General features: G+C 41.7%; 1 protein-coding gene across 2 annotated transcripts in view; it reads left to right on the top strand.

Annotated features, from left to right (window-relative positions):
- The first annotated feature begins 11,087 nt into the window (after positions 1-11,087).
- Positions 11,088-22,363, top strand: part of tes (testin LIM domain protein) — a 46,053-nt gene continuing 34,777 nt past the window's right edge. Inside the window, exon 1 of one of the 2 annotated variants that reach the window (XM_003221211.4) lies at positions 11,088-11,270. In XM_003221211.4, coding sequence (XP_003221259.3) covers positions 11,244-11,270 — 27 coding nt within the window. In that variant the 5' untranslated portion in view covers positions 11,088-11,243. Of the gene's footprint in view, positions 11,271-18,676; positions 18,698-22,363 lie in introns of those variants that run through there. The other variant, XM_062982405.1, reaches the window with a different exon arrangement.

Genomic DNA, 22,363 nt, shown 5'->3' with positions numbered 1-22,363 from the left:
AGTATACTGTTACATTTACATCCTGTTTGTGACCTTCCTATGGGGATCTGCTTGACTACTGTATACAATGAATGCTAGACTAGTCTTTAGTCCAAAACCAATATTCCACCTCTTACATCCTTATTATTTACACATTCCATATCAGCATCTTCCCTCAACAATTTATCATGCCAACTGACAAGGTTCTTCCTGAACTCTCATAACACAGTTTTTTCCAAGTTCTCATTTTCATTTTAGCAAAAAAAAAAAAAAAATCAGTTTACGTACAACTGGACTCTTCCATTGCTGTTATCCATTTTATCCTAACATAGGTGATATGAAACCTGTTGCATAAAGTCCAAACAACTTCCTGTTAAATAAAAATTATTAGCCTTCAAGACTCTGCTGCTGTTTTTCAGGACTTAATGCACATAGCTACCTCTTTCAAAGCCTACCTCCTCCCCGAATCCTATAGCTTCAGCCCAAATAGGGCAAGCTTTAACATGGAAAGTACAAAGACACCAAATGACTAAATGCTATAAGGCCCAACTAAAGCAGAACATTTTTGTGGCATGAAAGAAAGCCCATATAGTTTTCTAATGAAAATGGAATGCTTTAACAAAACTGGTTCTTTAGCCAAGCACAGATTAGTCGCCTTGATGTTGTAACAACAACTAGACAAAAACAGACTAAACCATTTGTCTGATATAATTTGTCACATTCAATCATTCCTCTGATCCTTCCAGACTCCTAAAATGTGCACTGTTACAAACAATCCCATGGTTTGGTCATGCAAGCAGCCAGAATAATCCTACAGGATAGAAAACAAGTCAAGTTTCATCTGCTATTACATGAGATTCAAAGAAGAGATTGCTTTTTTTCTGTTTTTCAGAACTCGGCACCACTAAGTTTTGCTATCAGTTGCAAACTTGCAGAACAAAACATAAACCTACCAAGTATTCCTCCAATTTTTTTCTATCTCTTGCAGTCTACTTTTATACATATCCATTGAAAAGTGAACAGAATTGTGTTCCAGAAGGGTCTTACATCTGAATTCAGAAAAATGAAAATTAATATTTGGCTTTAACATGCCACAGCCATCTGTACCAAACTATGCAATCTCTAAAGAAGAGGAGGGAAACTTGAAATAATGAGACACGATTTATGGACCAAGTTTTGTGAGGCTTGAATTCAAACTTGCTATTTTGATTCAAATTGGAATCGGCAACAAAATGTGCCAATTTTCAAATTCATACCCTGACAGTCTGCAACAACACCTAACAGGACTGGAAGTGATGCAATGTCACTACCATCTTTGATTTTGATCAATTTGCTTTTGGAAAAGTGGGTGTTAAGGATTGGAGGGCAAAACAGCTGCATTTGGTGGCAATTTGGAGCTCTTTGGGTGTCTGGGCCCCCCCTTTTTGGCACCCTAAGGGCCACATCCAGTCTATTCATGTTTCAAATAGGTTTTCCACTATTTGGAGAATTTTCTTTCTGAAACATAAGAAAATAAAATTTATTCTAAATGAATCTCCTTCCCTCCAAAGGTTCTGTATTGTATTCTTGAAACTCCTAACATGCAGCTTTGGACTTACTATCAATGCTTGATCATTTGTGCTCTTGCATTCTCCATTCACACAGAAATATAGCATTGGCATCAGAAATTAAAAATATTAGCAGAATTCTGTTGTGAATCAATTTGTTTTCCAGAGACAGCAGTGTTAAATATGGACACAAACTGTAGGCCTGTGAAAAATATTCACCCACTTTCCTATTCTTCCGACAAAGTCATCTCAATTCACCAATATCATCTGTACCATTGAAGTCTTCCATTCACATGGCATTTTTGCAAGAAAATCTCCTACAATGTCAAAATAACTGGAACATATGCCATGGTGGGGCAGTGGGTTAAACCACTGAGCTGTTGAACTTGCTGACAGGAAGGTTGGCAGTTCAAATCTGCCGGATGGGGTGAACTCCCACTGTTAGCCCCAGCTTCTGCCAAATGAGCAGTTTGAAAACATGTAAGTGTGAGTAGATCAATAGGTACCACCTTGGTGGGAAGGTAACAGCACTCCATGCAGTTATGCCAGCCACATGACCCAGGAGGTGTTTATGGACAACGCTGGCTTTTCAGCTTAGAAATGGAGATGAGCACCAAACCCCAGAGTTAGACGTGACTAGACTCAAAGGGAAACCTTTACCTTTATATGCAAAACTCTCACAATCCTATCTAATGGGGAGGAAGAGATTTCCCCTTTTATATGTGAAAATGAAATAAGGAAAGATTTATGTTTTTTAGAAAGCATGGGCCCAAAGGAAATCACACGATGTAATATATGATTCTATGTGGCATTAGTGAGTTTGACATTAAACCAATAGTAGATAAGTGATCCTGACAAAATACAAAAGAATAGTGTGGTGCAACAGTAAGTTAGATAAACACAACTAGATCTAGAAGTACTTCTGGAGTTATTCGCATAAAATCAAATAAGGAAAAATTGCAAATTTTTTTTACAAACAAACCAGAATTGGTGTCATTCTTCAAATACCAAACAGAAGAGTCAAGCACTGGACTGTAATGCTGAATGCCACTAGAATTAAACCAAGGCCACTGAGAACAAACAGGGAGATATCAGGATGCTGGAGGAAGGAATAAGCTTTGAGGTCTATTTTTAAAGAGCTAAGATTACAAAAGTCTCCAAAAGCATGCTTAGTGACAACTAATGTTGTGTGTCAATTGGGGGGGGGGGGGGTGAGGAAGGGATAGAGGAACAGAACTTTAAAAATGAATTGTTTTGTATCTCCATTACCCAACTGTGTAGTTTGTTTCCAAAAGATACGAAATCCATTTGAAGAAATTTTACAGGAACTGAAAAAAATGTGTTCGGGATATGCATGCTTTTGCTATAGAATGCAATTTTCCAAGCCGTGTATTGAAGTGATTTGATATATGTTGATAGTTTTGATCTGTACATAATGCTCTACTCCTAGCCAACAATGTGCTGTCATTTATCATTCATTTTTCTTTTTCTTTTTACTTGGAACCTTTTGAAAACAAACTTCATTGCATCTCAGAACCTTATTTGCCAGTTGCTACCCATCAATTGTGAGAGGTTTTTTGAGAAAGATAGAACTGGAAAACATTCTGAAATTATCTGATTTTGCATAACTATGATATTCCAAGCCCATTCAAGGCTTCATGTGGAAAATATTTTACTCGAATATTATTCCAGTTATAAAGAGAATAGGATAGACCAAGCAGCATATGGTTTCCTAAGCAGTTGCATATCTCAAGACATCATGACAGATCAACCGATCAGTGAAATATGCTTCCCTGTACCAAGTGTAATGCAATGAAGTTTGCATGAGAGAAAACAGGAGAGGCTGCTGTACCATTAATGATTGTACACTTTGCAATACAGGGTTTCAATTATATGTGAAGACTCTGGCCCATTCCACATAGCTGAATACAATCTTACATTTTCTGCTTTGAATTGGGATATATGGCAGTGTGGATTGAGATAACCCAGTTCAAAGCAGATATTGTGGGATTTTCTACCTTGACAAAGAAGAAGGCAGCCGGGAGATCAGATCACTCACACTGAGTTCCCAAAAGAAAGAAGCACCCTCTCTGGATGCTAAATCTGGCGGGAAGCCCAGGAACACTTCCCTTGGCAAAGGAAGGAATTTGTCTCCTTTTTCTGCCATAAGAAGGAACAGCAGCTTGGCTACATTCTCTCCTTCCTCTTTCAAGAAAAGTGATGGAAACCCAGCTTGATTCTCTCAGCGTAGAAGAAGGAGACAAGCTCCTTTTTTTGCAGAGAGGTATATGAGTCTATGTATAAAGTCCCTTCTACACTGCCTTATATCCAAGGATCGGATCCCTGATTATCTGAGCACTGGAGACTCATATAATCCAGTTCAAATCAAATAACTTGGGATCAGATCCTGGGATATAAGGGCAGTGTAGAAGGGACCTAAGTCCAGGTTTCCCACAGTCTTTGGTTCCTGTGGAGGGGTCTGTTTTTGGGAGATCAGTGCAGTTAGACTGCACATTGATCTTTCCCTTTGTTTATTGTTCTCTGTTTGGGGCTGCGAGGGTTGGGGAGGCATATTTGGCTATGTATTTTCAGCTTTCAGAGGAATGCTAGCCAAAGGGAAGGCCCAAGTGGCGAAATCTCTTCCAGGAAAATGGGCTTCAGATTTTATCCACACTGGTTGGTAATAAAAAGGTTTAGAAACAGTTGCTAACATACCAGATTATGGAAAGGCAAGGAATCAACTTTATCTTAATCAGGCACATGAGTCAAAGTTCAAAACAGTCGTTGTTATCCATTCCACCGAAAGATTAACCACTCTGCAAACAGTCCTATTTGTTTCCACCTTCTTTGTAAATACGTTCAAATTACCGTATATACTCGAGTATAAGCCGACCCGAATATAAGCCGAGGCACCTAATTTTAACACAAAAAAAACTGGGAAAACATTGACTCCAGTATAAGCTGAGGCTGGTAAATTTCAGATATAAAAATAGATACCAATAAAATTACATTAATTGAGGCATCAGTAGGTTAAATGTTTTTGAATATTTACATAAAGCTCAAATTTAAGATAAGACTGTCCAACTCTGATCAAATCATTATTCTCATCTTCTTCAATGTAAATGTGCTTATGTATCCTTTTAATCATAATATAGTAAAATAATACATATAATAATAATAATAAATACAGGAAAATAATACAAGTAATAATAGAGTAAAATAATAAATGCAATAATAATAAGAAGATCAGAGTGAAATAATAAATGTATTAATAATAATAAAAATAGAGTAAAATAAATGTAATAGTAGCAACAATAATAGAGAAAAATAATAAATGTAAAAATACCAATAATAATAGAGAAAAATAATAAATGTACCATATATTCTTCAGTATAAGCTGACCCAAATATAAAGCAACCAGGACCCTCACCCGAGTATAAGCCGAGGGGGGCTTTTTCAGTCTTAAAAAAAGGGCTAAAAATCTAGGCTTATACTCGAGTATATATAGTACATGTTTTAAAAACACACACACATATATATGTGTCTTGCAGAAAAAAGAGCCATGTATCCCATCCTGACCTGAAATCCACCCATTCCTTGGGTGGTCAAATGCAAAGAAAGTTGGGGCTCCTAAACTTTTAAAAAACATACCTTTAGCATATAAAGTTTATCTAATAGATCTGGGTGCCTTATACAAATGTGTATGGTAGTGAAGTTTATCCCCCCCCCCCCCCCCTGAGTTAAGTAGACTGGAGTCCAGTTTGATTAACATATTGGGATCAGTGGAGCTTGATTCAGAGTACAAACGCATGGGAGGCAAAATAACCGGATTAGACGCATATATACACTGGCTACTTAAGGTGGTTTGAAGGTAGCTTGGCAACACAGTGTTTAAATGACATATGCCATGAACACACAAAGCAATGCACATTAAGGACTTTAAACCAGAATAAGCAAAGTTGGGGGATATTCTGAAAGAGTGCCCATAATGCACACCAGTGTCTAAGTGTGGGCATTGTATGGGAATGCTTTTAATGTAATCCGCTTTGAGTCTCCTTGTGGAGAGAAAAAGAGGGGTATAAATAAACATTGTCATAATAATAATAACAATAATAACACTAAGTGTAAACTATGTTCCATGGTGAAACCAAATGAAGAACGGGTACCCCGTATGTGTTCTACACGGCTGTCAAGCTGCAGATACTGAGATCCTGGAATTGGTTTCAAGCCAGTCTCCGCAATGTGTAAGCACCATCTAGGCCTTGAATCAATTCCAAGACGACATGCAGTCATTCGCACAGTGAAACGGGCCGGGCTGTGGCGCAGGCTGTTGAGCAACCAGCTGCAACAAATCACTCTGACCAAGAGGTCATGAGTTCGAGGCCAACTCGGAGCCCCGCGTTTGTCTCTGTCTTTGTTCTATGTTAAGGCATTGAATGTTTGCCTTATATGTGTAATGTTATCCGCCCTTCGGGGTGAGAAGGGCGGAATATAAATACTGTAAATAAATAAATAAATAAATTCTCTGCCGGTTTCACATCAACCTGGGGTCCCTTCCACACAGCTGAACAGAATCCCACATTATCTGCTTCGAACTGGGATATATGCCAGTGTGGACTCAGATATTCCAATTCAAAGATTACATTGTGGGTTATTCTGCCTTGATATTCTGGGTTATATGGCTTTGTGGAGGGGCCCTAAGTGTCCAGAATAGATGTACCCTTCAAGAGAATGAGAAAAAGTCAGAGTAACCACTAAATACAATTTGTTGCCTAAGGCAGAACATCAAAAGTGACCCTTCACTAAGGTCAGGTAAAAGCTGGAGGTTAGTTCAAAGACCCTAATGGATAACAAATTTCCAGATGCCCAAGTCCCTTTAAATATAATGGCGCAGCAAAATAGTATCGCTTATAAATGGCAAAAATCAAGGTTTGCTCTTTGGATATCTTAATATTTTCCAGCCATGGATGATGGAATCTGTGGTTGCAGAATCTGTGGGTAAGGAGGGCCAAATGTAGCAAAACAAGACAGAAAATCTCATCTGTGCCTTTCTCTATCTCTGGCAGCTAAAGCAGAGAAGGCAGGGAGAAAGACCTAATAATAATAAATGAAGTAATCACAAATTTCTGGCCTTACATCATGAACCAAAACGTTCCAGCCAAGGCTTCCATTTCACTCTGCCTAACGGCAGGGCCGGCCTGGAAAAACTACTGTAAATGGGTTTGACAGCCTTTCCAAGACGTCCGTTTTGTTTCGCTTCCCGGAGGCAGCTGGAAAGTAAAACAAACAACATGTAGAAAATGACGATATGAAAAATGACAAAGGCAGGAGGGGAATGGGGAGAGATTTCATTTCCTACATGCCATAAATCACTTGATGTTCAGGAGCCCTTTATGAATCGAGGGGGATTATCTACGGCTCATGGGCCATCGGCTCATATCAATTGTTATAAATGGCTCTCATTTTCCCTCCCATGGCCCTCAGGAAAGGCAGAGAGAAATGGAGACAAATCTTCCTGAAGTTAATTGCCTGAGCCTTGTGGCTGCGTCAGCAAATACCTTTGCAGTGACCTTATCAGATGCCTCCGTCATTATGAATGGCTCTCAAGGTGCATCTGCACTGCTGAATGGATGCAGTATAACGCCACTTTAACAGCCAAGCTTAAGACCTTGTAAAACTACACATCCTGGGATTCCATGGCATTGAGCCGTGGCAGTTCAACTGGCATCAAACCGCATTCATTCTACAGTGTAGATTTACCCTCAGAAGTGCCTACAAAAGACTCAGCTGGAAAAACGGAGGTGCCAGTGCATCTTAGGTTGGATCTACCTGACATATAATCCAGATTATCAAAGCAAATAATGCACATTATGTGCTTTGAACTGGATTATACGAGCCCACACTGCCATATTATCCAGTTCAGAGCAGGTAATCTGGATTTTATATGGCAGTGTAGATCCAGCCTTAGAATGCATGAAGTCTGCTACCACTTACCATGTCTCACAGCTATGGAATCCTCGTAGTTTGCTGAGGAACCAACTTTTTGGTACAGAAAGGGCTAAAGACCTTGTCAGACTACAACTGCCAGGATCCCATAGCCCTGAGGAAGAGCAGACAAAAGCCCTTCTACACTATCATATATATAATCCAGATTATCAAAGCAAATAATCCACTTTATCTGCTTTTAACTGGATAATATGATTCTAGACTATTGGACACAACCTATTGGAAATAACTACACCCAGTCTCTGGGCACATATCCCTTTGGAAATAAACGGCAATCATAACCTTATTGAAAAGGAAAATTATTTCATATCCGTTTGGCAAATGTGATTCTCCATGAACATGTGGAGATCATCTTTTCAAAACCACTAGTCAAGAAAAGCACAACCTTGTTAGAAGTCAAACCTTTGAACATGTGATATTCATAAGCATTCATTTAATGGCACACAGGTAACTCAGCTATTAAACTGAATAACCATGTCTTTGAACGGCCAGAAAACAGAGACATGCCACTATAGATCATGCAGTATAAATGTTTTATTTTTGCTTTATGGCAAACTAACTATCCCAACTTGATAGTAAAGGTAAAAATTTCCTCTGAGGTTAAGTCCAATCATGTCCAACTCTGGGGGTTAGTGCTCATCTCCATTTCTAAGCTGAAGAGCCAGCATTGTCCGTAGACTCCTCCAAGGTCATGTGGCCAGCATAACTGCATGGAGCGCCGTTACCTTCCCGCCGGAGTGGTCCCTATTGATCTACTCACATTTGCATGTTTTCAAACTGCTAGGTTGGGAGAAGCTGGGGCTAACAGCGGGTGCTCACTACACTCCCCGGATTTGAACTTGCGACCTTTGGTCTGCAAGTTCAGCAGCTCAGCACTTTAACACGCTGTGCCACTGGGGGCTCCAACATGACCTTCTAGATGACCATATATATAAAATCCAGATTATGAAAGATATTGATCCACTTCATCTGCTTTGAACTGGATTATATGAGTTTAGACTGCCATATAATCCAGTTCAAAACAGATAACCTGGATTTTATATGACAGTGTATAATTATTTATTCTTTATTTACTGTATTTATATTTATATACAGTACCACGTTTCTCACCCCAGGGGGGACTCAAAGCGGTTTACAGCATAATAATGGCAACATTCAGAAGGGGCCAAAGTAGTGTCTGTAATGAAGAATGAATTTTTGATTTACAGATGTTATGTTGTGTGTTTGTGTTTCAAAAAGGTAAGTATTACAGTTATTGCATCTCAGCACACAGAGGCTGGTTGCCATGGAAAAGTAGGCGGAGCCAACTGCCGTTTTGTTGAAGTGCACAGTTTAAAATAAAAGGGATTTAGCCTGTTCTCTGATGAGGCACAGGGAAGACTGATCCTAGGTTGAGGGGATCAAGGAGACTCAATTGTTCATTTTGAGTCGGTTTAAAATAAGTTTGGTGACTTATTTAATGTAGTCTGTGTCCTGGTAAGGAACAGAGAATCTGTGATCGTATATCACAGGGCAGACTGCGGGTTAAAAGTAGCAGAGGAAGAAGTTCTAACTACTTTAAGTAGAAGAAGTGACACTTTAGGGAGTTTGACTCACCTCATTCTAGTATTGTAACTGTTAATAAAAGTGCTTCTAAGTGAGAAACAACATTGTAAACACTAAGCTCTTTGCCTGAATAAACTTGTTATTGTTCCTCCAACATCTAAGCCTCTGACGCATATATTATAAACCAAGTTGCGTTACCATCTAAAGCAATGATGGGCAACCTTTTGCGCTTGGTGTGTCAAAATTCACCAAAAAAAAAACCTAGCATGACTTGGGTGGTGTGTCACTTCAAGAAAAAAAAAATCATAATTGTGCAATATGTATAGTTTAAATAACAAAAATGTATAATTGTAATATATAACTGTATTTAATGAATCAAAAACTATTTACTACCATTATTTCCATGTACAACAATCTATGGTACCTCTTGCAGTTTCCACGCTGATTTCTCTCTATTCTAGTTTCAATGTAGTCATGAATAATGAATAATATAATAATAATATAATAGTAATAATATGATAAAAATTGACAGAATTGACAAAATTGAAGGAAAAGCTGATAAGGAGAAGACCTGGCTATGGCTCACGAATGGGACCCTGAAGAAGGAGACAGAAGGCCTGAAACCGACGAAACCATGGATCATATCCTCAGCTGCTGTAAGAAAATTGCACAGACTACAAACAGAGGCACAACTATGTGGCCCAAATGATCCACTGGAACTTATGCCTCAAGTACCACCTACCAGCAGCAAAGAACTGGTGGGATCACAAACCTGCAAAAGTATTGGAAAATGAGCACGCAAAGATACTGTGGGACTTCCGAATCCAGACTGACAAAGTTCTGGAACACAACACACCAGACATCACAGTTGTGGAAAAGAAAAAGGTTTGGATCATTGATGTTGCCATCCCAGGTGACAGTCGCATTGACAAAAAATAACAGGAAACTCAGCCGCTATCAGGACCTCAAGATTGAACTTCAAAGACTCTGGCAGAAACCAGTGCAGGTGGTCCCGGTGGTGATGGGCACACTGGGTGGCGTGCCAAAAGATCTCAGCCAGCATTTGGAAACATTAGACATTGACAAAATTACGATCTGCCAACTGCAAAAGGCCACCCTGCTGGGATCTGCGCGCATCATCCGAAAATACATCACACAGTCCTAGACACTTGGGAAGTGTTCGACTTGTGATTTTGTGATATGAAATCCAGCATATCTATCTTGTTTGCTGTGTCGTAATAAAATATGATAATATACTACAATAATAATAGAATTATATATATATATATATATATATATATATATATATATATATATAAAAGGGTAATGGAATCATGGCACCGGACAAAACAACTAAACTAAACGCCCCACAACCTTGAAAATTGACAGCACAACCTCTCATCCACGCCTCTACGTTCATACAACAAAAAGAAAAGAAAAATTAAGTCCTAGCCACAGCAACGTGTGGCCGGGCACAACTAGTAGAATGATATAATGATAATGTAATGTGCATAATTCCCATTGAGTAAACAACAAAACCACTGGACCAAATCACACCGAATTTGGCCACAAAAGACATAGTCATCCAATCAATCTGCATGCAGCAGCGTGTCAGCAAAAATGGCTAGGCGTGTCAGTGCTGACACGCGTGTCATAGGTTGCCCATCACTGATCTAAAGTGAATAAGAAGATGTAGGGGGGGTGGGGAGTAAAACGTCTCCTCTCTGAGTCTTTGGTGGTTGCACCTTTACAAATTAGTGGCAGCGGTGGGATAAAAAGATTCCCCCTGCCTGAAAGAACCTTAGTCGTTCATAGTCCTTTACAGTGTCAAACTGCATTCCTTCTCACAGTGAAGACTGTTGGTGGCAAATTGCTACTCTAGGGAATCTCTCTCGAGTGGGGCAGGAGCGAAAAGGTATTCGGAAGGCGCGGCGATTGGCTAGCGGGCCTTCCCGTGCTGAGCCCCGATTGGCTGCAGCGCTTCCTTTGTTCCTTCCCTCCTCCCCACTGCAGCCGCAGGAGAGCGGAAGAGCGAGAGCCGCCTCCCTCCCATTCCCTGCAGCTGATGGTCAGGAAGGGAGCAGAAGGGCAGCGTTAAAGTGCACCAGAGAGAGAGAGACCCAGGCAGAAGCCTCTTCCCGGGATCCTGCTGGACTCGAACCCAACATGGATTTGGAGAACACAATGAGGAAGGTAAGGAAGGAAGGCAGGGAGGGATCCGGGAAAGAGCGAGGAGGCTCCTCGGGGCAGGGAGTTCAGGGGAAGTCACCTGGCCTCGGCGGGCAACGCCCCTGCTGGCCCTTGGCTGGCTGCTATTGTGCTCTGCCTGGCTTTGGGAAATCCCCAAACTCTCCCTCCTTTGGGTTGATAAGAGTTTTCCATTCCCTCCTGACGTTTCGCCCACCTCTATGGCAGACATCCTCAAGAGGTTGTGAGGTTTGTTGGAAACTAGGCAAGTGGGGTTGATATATCTCTGGAAAGTCCAGGGTGGGAGAAAGAACTCTAGTCTGTCAATGTTACAATATAATCACCTTGATTAGACTTGAATGGCCTTGCAGCTTCAAAGCTTGGCTGCATCCTGCACGGGGAAACAAATTTTAGCCAGATCGCCTGCTTTCATGGCGTGCATCTGCACTGGAAAAGTAATGCACTTTGAGGCCACTTTAACTACCATGGCTCCCATGCTTATGGGAGCTTGGCGATTGTCATTTTTGGCCGTTTCAAATTGGGTCCACCTTTTTGAAACACCCCAGCAGTTGTGGGTTGCTGTGACTTTTTTGAGCTGTATGGCCATCTTCCAGAAGCATTCCCTCCTGATGTTTCGCCCACATCTATGGCAGCCGTCCTCAGAGGTTGTGAGGACTGTTGGAAACTAGGCAAGTGGGGTTTATTTATATATTTGTGGAATGTCCAGGGTGAGAGAAAGAATTATGTTGCAATTAATCATCTTGATTAGCATTGAAAAGCCTTGCAGCTTCAAGGCCTGGCTGATTCCTTCTTGGGGGTATCCTTTGTTGGAAGGTTTTAGCTGGCCCTGATTGCTTCATATCTGGAATACCCCTGTTTTTAGAGTGTTGTTGTAGTTTCCTTTCATTTTCGATGACAAAGGCTGCTTGGCAAGACCTGTTGGGAACAGTTTTGCTCCCTCAGGCTGAGAGACTGTCACCTGTCCAGAATCGATTGACTGGGGAGGTGATTGTATAACTTGATTTTTGTCCTTGAGTGATAAATGTCATCTCCTAATTGGTTCTATCATAAAAACATGGAAAAAGTTTATGAAACTGCAACATTTTTGTGTTTGTGGGACATCCTGCAATACATTTTCAACAGAAAGGGAGAAACCATGAAAATGAACAAAATCTGGCTACTAGTTTAAAAAAAAAACTCTAAAATCATAGAATCATAGAATCATAGAATCATAGAATAGTAGAGTTGGAAGAGACCTCAAGGGCCATCTAGTCCAACCCCCCGCTAAGAAGCAGGAAATCGCATTCAAAGCACCCCCTTCAGATGGCCATCCAGCCTCTGCTTAAAAGCCTCCAAAGAAGGAGCCTCCACCACGGCCCGGGGGAGAGAGTTCCACTGCCGAACAGCCCTCACAGTGAGGAAGTTCTTCCTGATGTTCAGGTGGAATCTCCTTTCCTGTAGTTTGAAGCCATTGTTCCGTGTCCTAGTCTGCAGGGCAGCAGAAAATAAGCTTGCTCCCTCCTCCCTATGACTTCCCCTCACATATTTGTACATGGCTATCATGTCTCCTCTCAGCCTTCTCTTCTGCAGGCTAAACATGCCCAGCTCTTTAAGCCTCTCCTCATAGGGCTTGTTCTCCAGACCCTTAATCATTTTAGTTGCCCTCCTCTGGACGCTTTCCAGCTTGTCAGCATCTCCCTTCATCTGCGGTGCCCAAAACTGGACACAGTATTCCAGGTGTGGTCTGACCAAGGCAGAATAGAGGGGGAGCATGACTTCCCTGGATCTAGACGTTATTCCCCTATTGATGCAGGCCAAAATCCCATTGGCTTTTTTAGCTGCCGCATCACATTGTAGGCTCATGTTTAACTTGTTGTCCACGAGGACTCCAAGATCTTTTTCGCACACACTGCTGTCAAGCCAGGCGTCCCCCATTCTGTATCTTTGATTTCCATTTTTTCTGCCGAAGTGAAGTATCTTGCATTTGTCCCTGTTGAACTTCATTTTGTTAGTTTCGGCCCATCTCTCTAGTCTGTCAAGATCGTTTTGAATTCTGCTCCTGTCTTCTGGAGTGTTAGCTATCCCTCCCAGTTTGGTGTCATCTGCAAACTTGATGATCGTGCCTTCTAACCCTTCGTCTAAGTCGTTAATAAAGATGTTGAACAGAACCGGGCCCAGGACGGAGCCCTGCGGCACTCCACTTGTCACTTCTTTCCATGATGAAGACGACGCATTGGTGAGCACCCTTTGGGTTCGTTCACTTAGCCAATTACAGATCCACCTAACCGTAGTTTTGTCTAGCCCACATTTTACTAGTTTGTTTGCCAGAAGGTCGTGGGGGACTTTGTCGAAGGCCTTACTGAAATCTAGATATGCTACATCCACGGCATTCCCTGTATCGACCCAACTCGTAACTCTATCGAAAAAAGAGATCAGATTAGTCTGGCATGACTTGTTTTTGGTAAATCCGTGTTGACTATTAGCAATGACCGCATTTGTTTCTAAGTGTTTGCAGACCACTTCCTTAATGATCTTTTCCAGAATCTTGCCTGGTATTGATGTGAGGCTGACCGGACGGTAATTGTTTGGGTCGTTCTTTTTTCCCTTCTTGAAGATAGGGACCACATTCGCCCTCCTCCAATCTGCTGGGACTTCTCCTGTTCTCCAAGAACTCTCGAAGATGATTGCCAGTGGTTCTGAAATAACTTCCGCTAGTTCCTTCAATACTCTTGGATGTAGCTGATCTGGCCCTGGGGACTTGAATTCGTTTAGAGTGGCCAGGTGTTCCTGGACAACTTGTTTCCCTATTTGGGGTTGGATTTCCCCCAATCCTTCGTCCATTCCATGTTGCTGAGGTTGAAGATGGCTTTCTTTTTGTGAGAAGACCGAGGCAAAGAAGGCATTAAGCAGTTCTGCCTTTTCCCTATCCCCTGTCACCATCACCCCATCTACTCCTTGCAGTGGCCCTATCGCCTCCTTTTTCTTCCTTTTTCTACCAACATAAGCAAAAAAACCTTTTTTGTTGTTTTTTATGTCCCTGGCAAGCCTGAGCTCATTTTGCGCTTTAGCCTTGCGAACCTTTTCCCTACAGGAGTTGGCTATACGTTTGAATTCTTCTTTGGTGATTTCTCCCCTTTTCCACTTCTTGTGCATGTCACTTTTGAGCTTTAGCTCAGTTAGAAGTTCTTTGGACATCCATTCTGGCTTCTTTGCACTTGTCTTATTTTTCTTCTTTGTTGGCACTGTTTGCATTTGCGCCTTGAGTATTTCACTTTTGAAAAACTCCCATCCATCCTTAACTCCCTTGTTTTTTAATATCGGCGTCCATGGAATGCCGCTCAGTAATTCCTTCATTTTTTGGAAGTCAGCTCTCTTAAAGTCCAGAATGCGTGTTTGACTTGTCTTAGTTTCAGCATTCCTTTGTATTGCAAACTGCAGGAGCACATGGTCACTTGCCCCTAAGGATCCAACCACTTCAACTGTATTGATCAGGTCTTCCACATTTGTTAAGATTAGATCAAGAGTTGCTGATCCCCTTGTTGCCTCTTCTACCTTCTGGACCATAAAATTATCTGCAAGGCAAGTGAGGAATTTGTTGGACTTTGTACTCTTGGCTGAGTTTGTTTTCCAGCAGATATCGGGATAATTGAAATCGCCCATGACTACTATATCTCTTCTTTGTGCCTGTTTGGTCAGCTGTTGACAGAAGGCTTCATCAAGTCCTTCATCCTGACTCGGAGGTCTGTAGTAGACACCCACGACAAGATCTTTTTGAGTCCCGGTTCCCTTGATTCTTATCCAGATGCTTTCAAGCTGGTTTCCCGGATTACAGTCTTGCATTTCTTCTGCAACGTAACTGTTTTTGACATATAAAGCTACTCCCCCTCCTCTCCCCTTTGTTCTATTTATGTGAAAGAGGTTATAGCCCTCAATGGTTAAATTCCAGTGATGGGAGTCATCCCACCAGGTTTCAGTGATGCCTATGACATCGTATGTGTGGTGCTGTGCTAGGAGTTGGAGTTCGTCTTGCTTATTTCCCATGCTCTGAGCATTAGTGTAAAGACATGTAAGCCCCTGTGACCTCCCCTCGAACTGTTTATTTGGGATTATTGTGCTCTCTGTACTTGGTCCTTGCTGTGTTTGTGCAGCCCTCCGTTTAGCCTTACGGCGGTTCCCTGTGGTCGTGGGTAATATAGTGTTCGCCAGGCTGTTGTTCCCCTCCCCCAGTGGATTTAGTTTAAAGTGCGCCTGATGAGGTTTGTGAGTCTGTGTGCAAAAAGATGTTTTCCTACTTGTGTGAGATGCACCCCATCGCTTGCCAGTAGTCCATCCTCTTGGAAGAGTAGACCATGGTCAAGGAAGCCAAAATGCTCCTCTTGACACCATTTTCTGAGCCAGTTATTGACCTGTACTATTTTTCCGGCCCTTGTAGAGCCATGTCCTACAACGGGGAGGAGGACAGTAAATAAAGAACAACACTCTGAAAACAGAGATATTCCAGACATGAATCAATTAAGGTCATCTAACACCTCCCAACAAAGGATTCCCCCAGGCAGGAAGCAGCCAGACCTTGAAGCTGAAAGGCTATTTAATTCTAATCAAGGTGGCCAATTGCAACATTCACACTTGCCTCAAACAGACAAGAGTTCTTTTTCCCACGCTGAATATTCTACAGATATATAGACCCCACTTGCCTAGTTTCCAATATACCTCACAACCTCTGAGGATGCCTGCCATAGATGCAGGCAAAACATCAGGAGAGAATGCTTCTGGAACATAGCCATACAGCCTGGAAAATTCACAGCAACCCATTTTGCTACAGTTTTTCAACAAATATCTGATAGAATCTCAACCAATTCAACATAGTTTGTGGCAGCCCCAAAAACAAAGTTTATGGAACAGGACAACTACTTTCAAAGGACCACACAATTAAACAGGAAATAACACTTTCAAACCAGGAACAGATTGTTTTGCAAATTTTGTTACATAGTGTTGGAAGTTATACTGTCCCTTGGATGTGTAGTCCTTTAGATACCGTAATCCTAAAAGATGAGCTGCATTAGTGTCCAAGTTTTTAATATTGAAAAATACTGAGTAAAAATGTGAGTGCGAAAGGGCACTGGGACTTCATTTTACATTTGATTCCTAGACATTCCTTCTCGCATTCCCTGTCCCCTCTAAACTTTGGCTTCTGTTCTCACAGTAGTTACAAGAGCATGGATTTTTCTCTCAACAGTATAATTTTACTTATTTCCTCTATTATTAAGGGAGGTGTAATAGAGCTGCTTGGGTTGCAAAGGGCTGTTAGCTTTATAAAAGACCTGCTCCTGAAGGACAAAAACTGGTACTGAAGCCAGAAACCTTAGTTTTGGTTTCTTCTGCAGAAATGCAGGTGCTTTGCTTTCTAGGAAGTGGTCTGTGGGTGTATCTACATTAAAATTAATGCAGTTGGCTCAATGCTATGGAATCATGGGGTTCTAGCCAGTAGGCTGTTAGGAATTGTGGGAGTTGAAATCCAAAACACCCGAAGGGCCAAAATTTGCCCATGCCTGATGTAGATGCATCTTGTGTTTCTTGTGATGGGTCCTCCCATTCATGCCTGTATGAGAGGTCATCTTAACCTCTTGTTCGCTTTCAAGGTTTAGCCTTTTTACGATATTGCTAAAAGCAGCACAGCTGTCAGGCTTATTGACCTCCACATTTGCGGTTTTAATTTTTCTGGATTTGGTTATTCACAGACTGATTATCTCTAGGAATATCTACACCCCCCAGTGTGATCATTTCTTTATTCATGGTTTCTTTATTCATGTGCCACTAACCCCAGCGAATGTAAAGGGCTGACTCTTTTCATATCTTTTTAGTGTGTGTGTGTGTGTGTATACAGTACAGTGTTACCTCACTACTTCGCAGTTCACTTTTTGCGGGTTCGCTGTTTCACGGTTTTTCAATAAACTCTAAAAGACTATTATAAATAATAAAAAGTACAATTTACAGCCTAAGGAAGGGAGGAAGGAAGCCAAAGGGAGAGAAAAGGAGCCCAAGTGGCAACGTGAGGAGAAGGAGGTGATTTATCAACACACAATTGGTTGATAGAGACTTAAAATAATGTATAAATACTAAAATAATGTATGAATATTAAAATAAATATAGCATCCCTACTTCGTGGATTTTCACTTATTGCGGGTGGGCCTAGAACCTAACACTAGCAATAAATGAGGGAACACTGTATATGTAATGTTATCTGAGCCTCTGGTGGTGCAGTGGGTTAAACCCTTGTGCCATCAGGACTGCTGACAGGTTGGCAGTTCAAATCCAGGGAGAGCAGAGTGAGCTCCCCTCTGTCAGCTCCAGCTCCCCATGTGGGGACATGAGAGAAGCCTCCCACAGGATGGTAAAACATCAAACATCCGTGCATCCCCTGGGCAACATCTTTGCAGACAGCCAATTCTCTCACACCAGAAGCGACTTGCAATTTCTCAAGTCGCTCCTGACAAGGAAAAAAATAATGTTAGTGGTCATACCTACAGTCCTAACCTCTAGTTTCTTTTGGATGGAGGCAAAATGCTTGTGAGCTAACAAATGATTAAACAGTACTTCTTGGTGGTACCCATCAAATATCCCAGAATGGGATCCAGTAGATCACCAGCAGGCTTGGATCTAGGGGATCAGGAACCCCTTGGATCCACCACTCCATGCCTTTTGGAACGAAGTGAATTAGTTTCTCCTTCTCTAATAGTACTATATTTTCAAAAAGGATTTGCAAGATAGATCAATGGGAGCTGTCAAATTAACAATTGGTAAGCCTCTCGGAGAGTCTTTATGGCTGAAGTGCGTGATGTAAGGGCTCTTAATAAATACATAAATAAATATATTTAATTCTAGATGTCAGTTTTATTCTGCATTACATTTTTCGGGGGCCCTGGAGAACAGAGAAGCAATTCATCCTTTTGCTATATAAGCAGTAAAGTATTGAACGGGCCTCTAAAGCTCATAAATCGTGTTGCGCCTTGTCTGAAACAGATGAGTTTATTGCCAACTTTTAATTTACTATCTTGAAGCATGGTATATACCAGGCATGGGCAAACAGCCTACTGACTATTAGGAATTGTGGGAGGTGAAGTCCAGAATACCTGGAGGACTGAAGTTTGCTCATGCCTGGTATGTATTGATGCAAAACTGGGAAATATGAATATAATAACATGGGCATGGTACATCTACACTGTAGAATGAATGCAGTTTACACTACTTTAACTGCTATGACTCAGTGTTCTGGAATCCCAGGAATTGTAACTTGTTGTGACACCAGCACTTTGACAGAGAAGGCTAGAAACCTTCTCCCAGGATTCTACACCACTGAGCCAAGGCAGTCTCAAACTGCATTGATTCTACAGTGTAGATGCACCCATGATAAAACCATCCATAACTGAGCAGCAGTGAGTCCAAACTCTTCATCTTGTTACGGGTGGCTTCAGCCTTTTGCTCTATTCATTTGTCTTAAACATTTAATTTCCCCAAGCTCTGGAATTAAGACAGGAGGTGGAGAAATAGAGATCTTTTCTACCCTAGGGAAGCTTAAAGTCCTGATGACAGGGATTTATCTCTAACAGCTCTCTTTGATGGATTTGTGCCTGGGTGGCAATGGGGAGTTTCACATGCAGACCGGATAAGCGCTGTCTGAATTGATTGTAGTTTTGTAAGGCTACTACATTAGAAGCAGCACAGCTGTGAAGCTTTTCGACTTCCTACAACACTGTTATTATCTTCTTATCAGCAATGGAGGTCGGGATTGGGTGATCCTCCAGATGTTGGACCTCAGCTCCCAGTGGCCTTAGCCAGCATAGGCAATTGTGAGGAATGCTGGAGAAGCAGTTCAGTAACATCTGTAAGGCTGAATCATCCTCATTACTGAACTATCCAAGATGTTGGGTTTGTCAGTCCTTCTGTTCTTTAATGGGCCATCCAGTAGAGCTCTGGGGAAGATGTGGCCCTCCTGATGTCTCTAGACTTCTAATTCCCAATGTAACTAACTTGGGAATGATGGGATTTGTATTTCAACTACTTCTGAAGTAGCACAGAATCCCAATCATTTGCTTCATATTTGTCTAGTCAGTGTCAGCTTATTATTATTATTATTATTATTATTATTATTATTATTATTATTATTAATCTTTATTTATATTCTGTTCTATCTCCCTGAGGGGACTCAGAGCCGATCACAGGTACATATTATGGTAAGCATTCAATGCCATTATACAATTGACAAAGATAGACAGTACATAAACTGAGGCAAGGCTTCCCTCTTTTCATCTCCGGCATCTGACTGTGCTCAATTTGGCCATGGGGAGGGGCTGTTGTTTCATTTTCCACACCAAGGAGCTTGTCATCCATGGACATCTTTCCTGGTCGGATTTTTGCTCGCATGTTTTTCAGGGAATCTTTTACCTCCCCACCAAAGCGGTACCTATTTATCTACTTACATTGTTGTTTTCGAACTGCTAGGTGAGCAGAAGCTGGGCTGACAGCAGGAGCTCACCCCGACTTGGGCTTGAACTGCCAACCTTCTGGTCAGCAGGATCTTCTATAGCTGGCAGTTTACCTGCTGTTCTAGCCCAGCCTTTCAACATATAAAATTCATACAAATACATCAAACAGCAATATATAATCAATTAAAACATCATATTCCAATATAAAAACCCAATTAACGTATCAAATAAAACAATTTTGAAATCTTACAGCAAGCACCATTTAAAGATATCTATAACCTCCGGCCACTGAAGTTATTTGTCAAGTATTATCAAAAAATTTTATCAGGCTGGTAGTGTCTATTTTTATTCGTTTGGGAAGGACTGGCTCCGCAGAATGGTTTTAATTTGTGAACAAAAGGCCAGTAAGCAGGGGGCCGATCGTACCTCATTACGGAGGGAGTTCCAGAGCTGCAGGGCCACCACCAAAAAGGCCCTCTCTCGTTCCCACCAACCACACCTGTGATGCTGGTGGGACCAAGAAAACGGCCTCTCCTGAGGATCTCAGGGCTCAAGTGGGTTGGTAGAAAAAGATAACGGTCCCTCAAGTAGGCTGGGTCCCAACCGTATAGGGCTTTGTAGGCTAAAGCCAGCATCTTGAATTGCTCCCAGAAACAAACCAGAAGCCAGTGTAGCTGCTTCAAGAGTGAAGTAGTTCTTTTTCTATATCCCGCTCCCGTAAGCAGTCTAGCAGCTGAAGTTTCCAAACGCTCTTCTGGGGCAACCCCACATAGAGCATGTTACAGTAATCTAGCCTGGATGTGACTAAGGCATGTACTGCCATGGCCAGATCGGGCTTTTCAAGGTATGGGCGCAGCTGGTGCATGAGTTGGCACTGTGCGAAGGCCCTCCCAGCCACCGCCGACACCTGGTCCTCCAGGGTTAGCGTTGAGTCCAGGAGGACCTGTGACTTCAGGGGGAATGTGACCCCATCCAGCACAGGTTGCAACCCAATACCCTGAACAGCCCTACGACTGACCAGGAGTATTTCCGTTTTGTCTGGATTCAGTTTCAATCTGTTCAACCTCATCCAGTCCATCACAGGTGACAGGCACTGATTCAAGGTCAGGAGACATCCTTGGCATCAGGTGGAAAAGAGTAGTAGAGTTGGACGTCATCTTGCATACAGATGGCACCGAACTCCAAAACTCCGGATGATCTCTCCCAGTGGTTTCATGTAGATCATGCTCATGCTTTATTTGCTTGATGACCTCTCCTATAGAGCCAGGAAATCCCTGACCATGTAGGCAAGGAAATGTATCTACACTGGATAATAAATACAGTTTGACACCACTTGAACAGCCATGACTCAGTGCTGTGGAATCATGTGAGTTGTACTTTTGTAAGGACTTTAGCCTTCCCTGCCAAAGAGTCCTGGTGCCTCACTAAATTACAAAACACAGAATTCTATAGCATTGAGCTATGGTAGCTCAAGTGGTGTCACACTATTTTAGTTCTACAGTGGGACACATAAAGTAGGCCGTATACGCTGCTTGTACCTCAAGCTGTGGTCCTTTTTTGTGTTGTTGTTAGACAGTGGTATGCAAATTTCATATAGTGGTTTGAGTGTTGGATAAACTACTCTAGAGACTTGGGTTTGATTCCCCTCCTTGGACATGGAAACCCATTGGGTGACTATGTATAGACAAGTCACACTCTCTCAGCCCCAGAAAACTCTGTGAAAGATTCACTTTAGGGTTCCATAAGTCTGAAACGTCATGAAGACACGCAACAACAACATCATCATGATGTATGGTTGTACTGCATTTCCCATGAACCCTCATCATCCCATATTGAAGGGCTGCTGGGAATTGTACTGCAACATTGAAAGCCCAAAGGATGTCCATTCCCGACCTAAGACAGCAGATAAATCTAGCAGAAGCAAGGCAGTTGATGATCACGTCTTGCTATAAGAACTCCAGATCCATTCATGCCAAGTTGGTTTCTCTGAACATGTGTTAGTGGTGTCTAGATGTGACATAGCACTTCCTTGCAGAAACCTGTGTGTACTATTGCATTTCTGCTTCGTCACTTACTGAAAGTGGCTAGAAATTGCTCAACATCCTTTCTTACTCGCTAAAATTTATAAACATGGCCAATACCTAAATAACATGTCCACAGTCATAATACTGATAGATATGTAATAAACATTTAAATAAATTGAGGAGTTTTAAAAAGGGGGGGGGAGATGAAGACAAAAAGGAGAAGAAAAGGAAGTTCAAATTAGCAATTTCTGCAGAAAGTAGAAATATCACTGTTTTTATCTCAGATTACAGGCAGTGTCCAAGTTACAAATGGCTCATAGTTGCAAACAGGGGTGAGAGAACTCTCCCCTTCGGAAGGGAAATTCACTCCTAGAAATAGTCATCATGGAAATCCAGCTGCAGGAAGTTTGATAAAGTTGTGTTACATGCAGCTTCCACTAGCTATATGCTCATGTTTTCTTTAGGACAGCATTTGCTTTTCCAGTTACTACAGGACTGTGCTGTCTCAGCCTGCTGGGAGTTACAGTCCACTTGGAGAACCATGCTTTTACAAGGAGAGATCAAAATTGTTCTAAAAACTGTTTTAAAAGGG

Source organism: Anolis carolinensis, chromosome 5 (assembly GCF_035594765.1).
Source record: "Anolis carolinensis isolate JA03-04 chromosome 5, rAnoCar3.1.pri, whole genome shotgun sequence".
NCBI classification, from domain to species: domain Eukaryota; kingdom Metazoa; phylum Chordata; class Lepidosauria; order Squamata; family Dactyloidae; genus Anolis; species Anolis carolinensis.
Note: the sequence above shows the minus strand (reverse complement) of the source record. Positions and strands in the feature narration are given on the sequence as shown.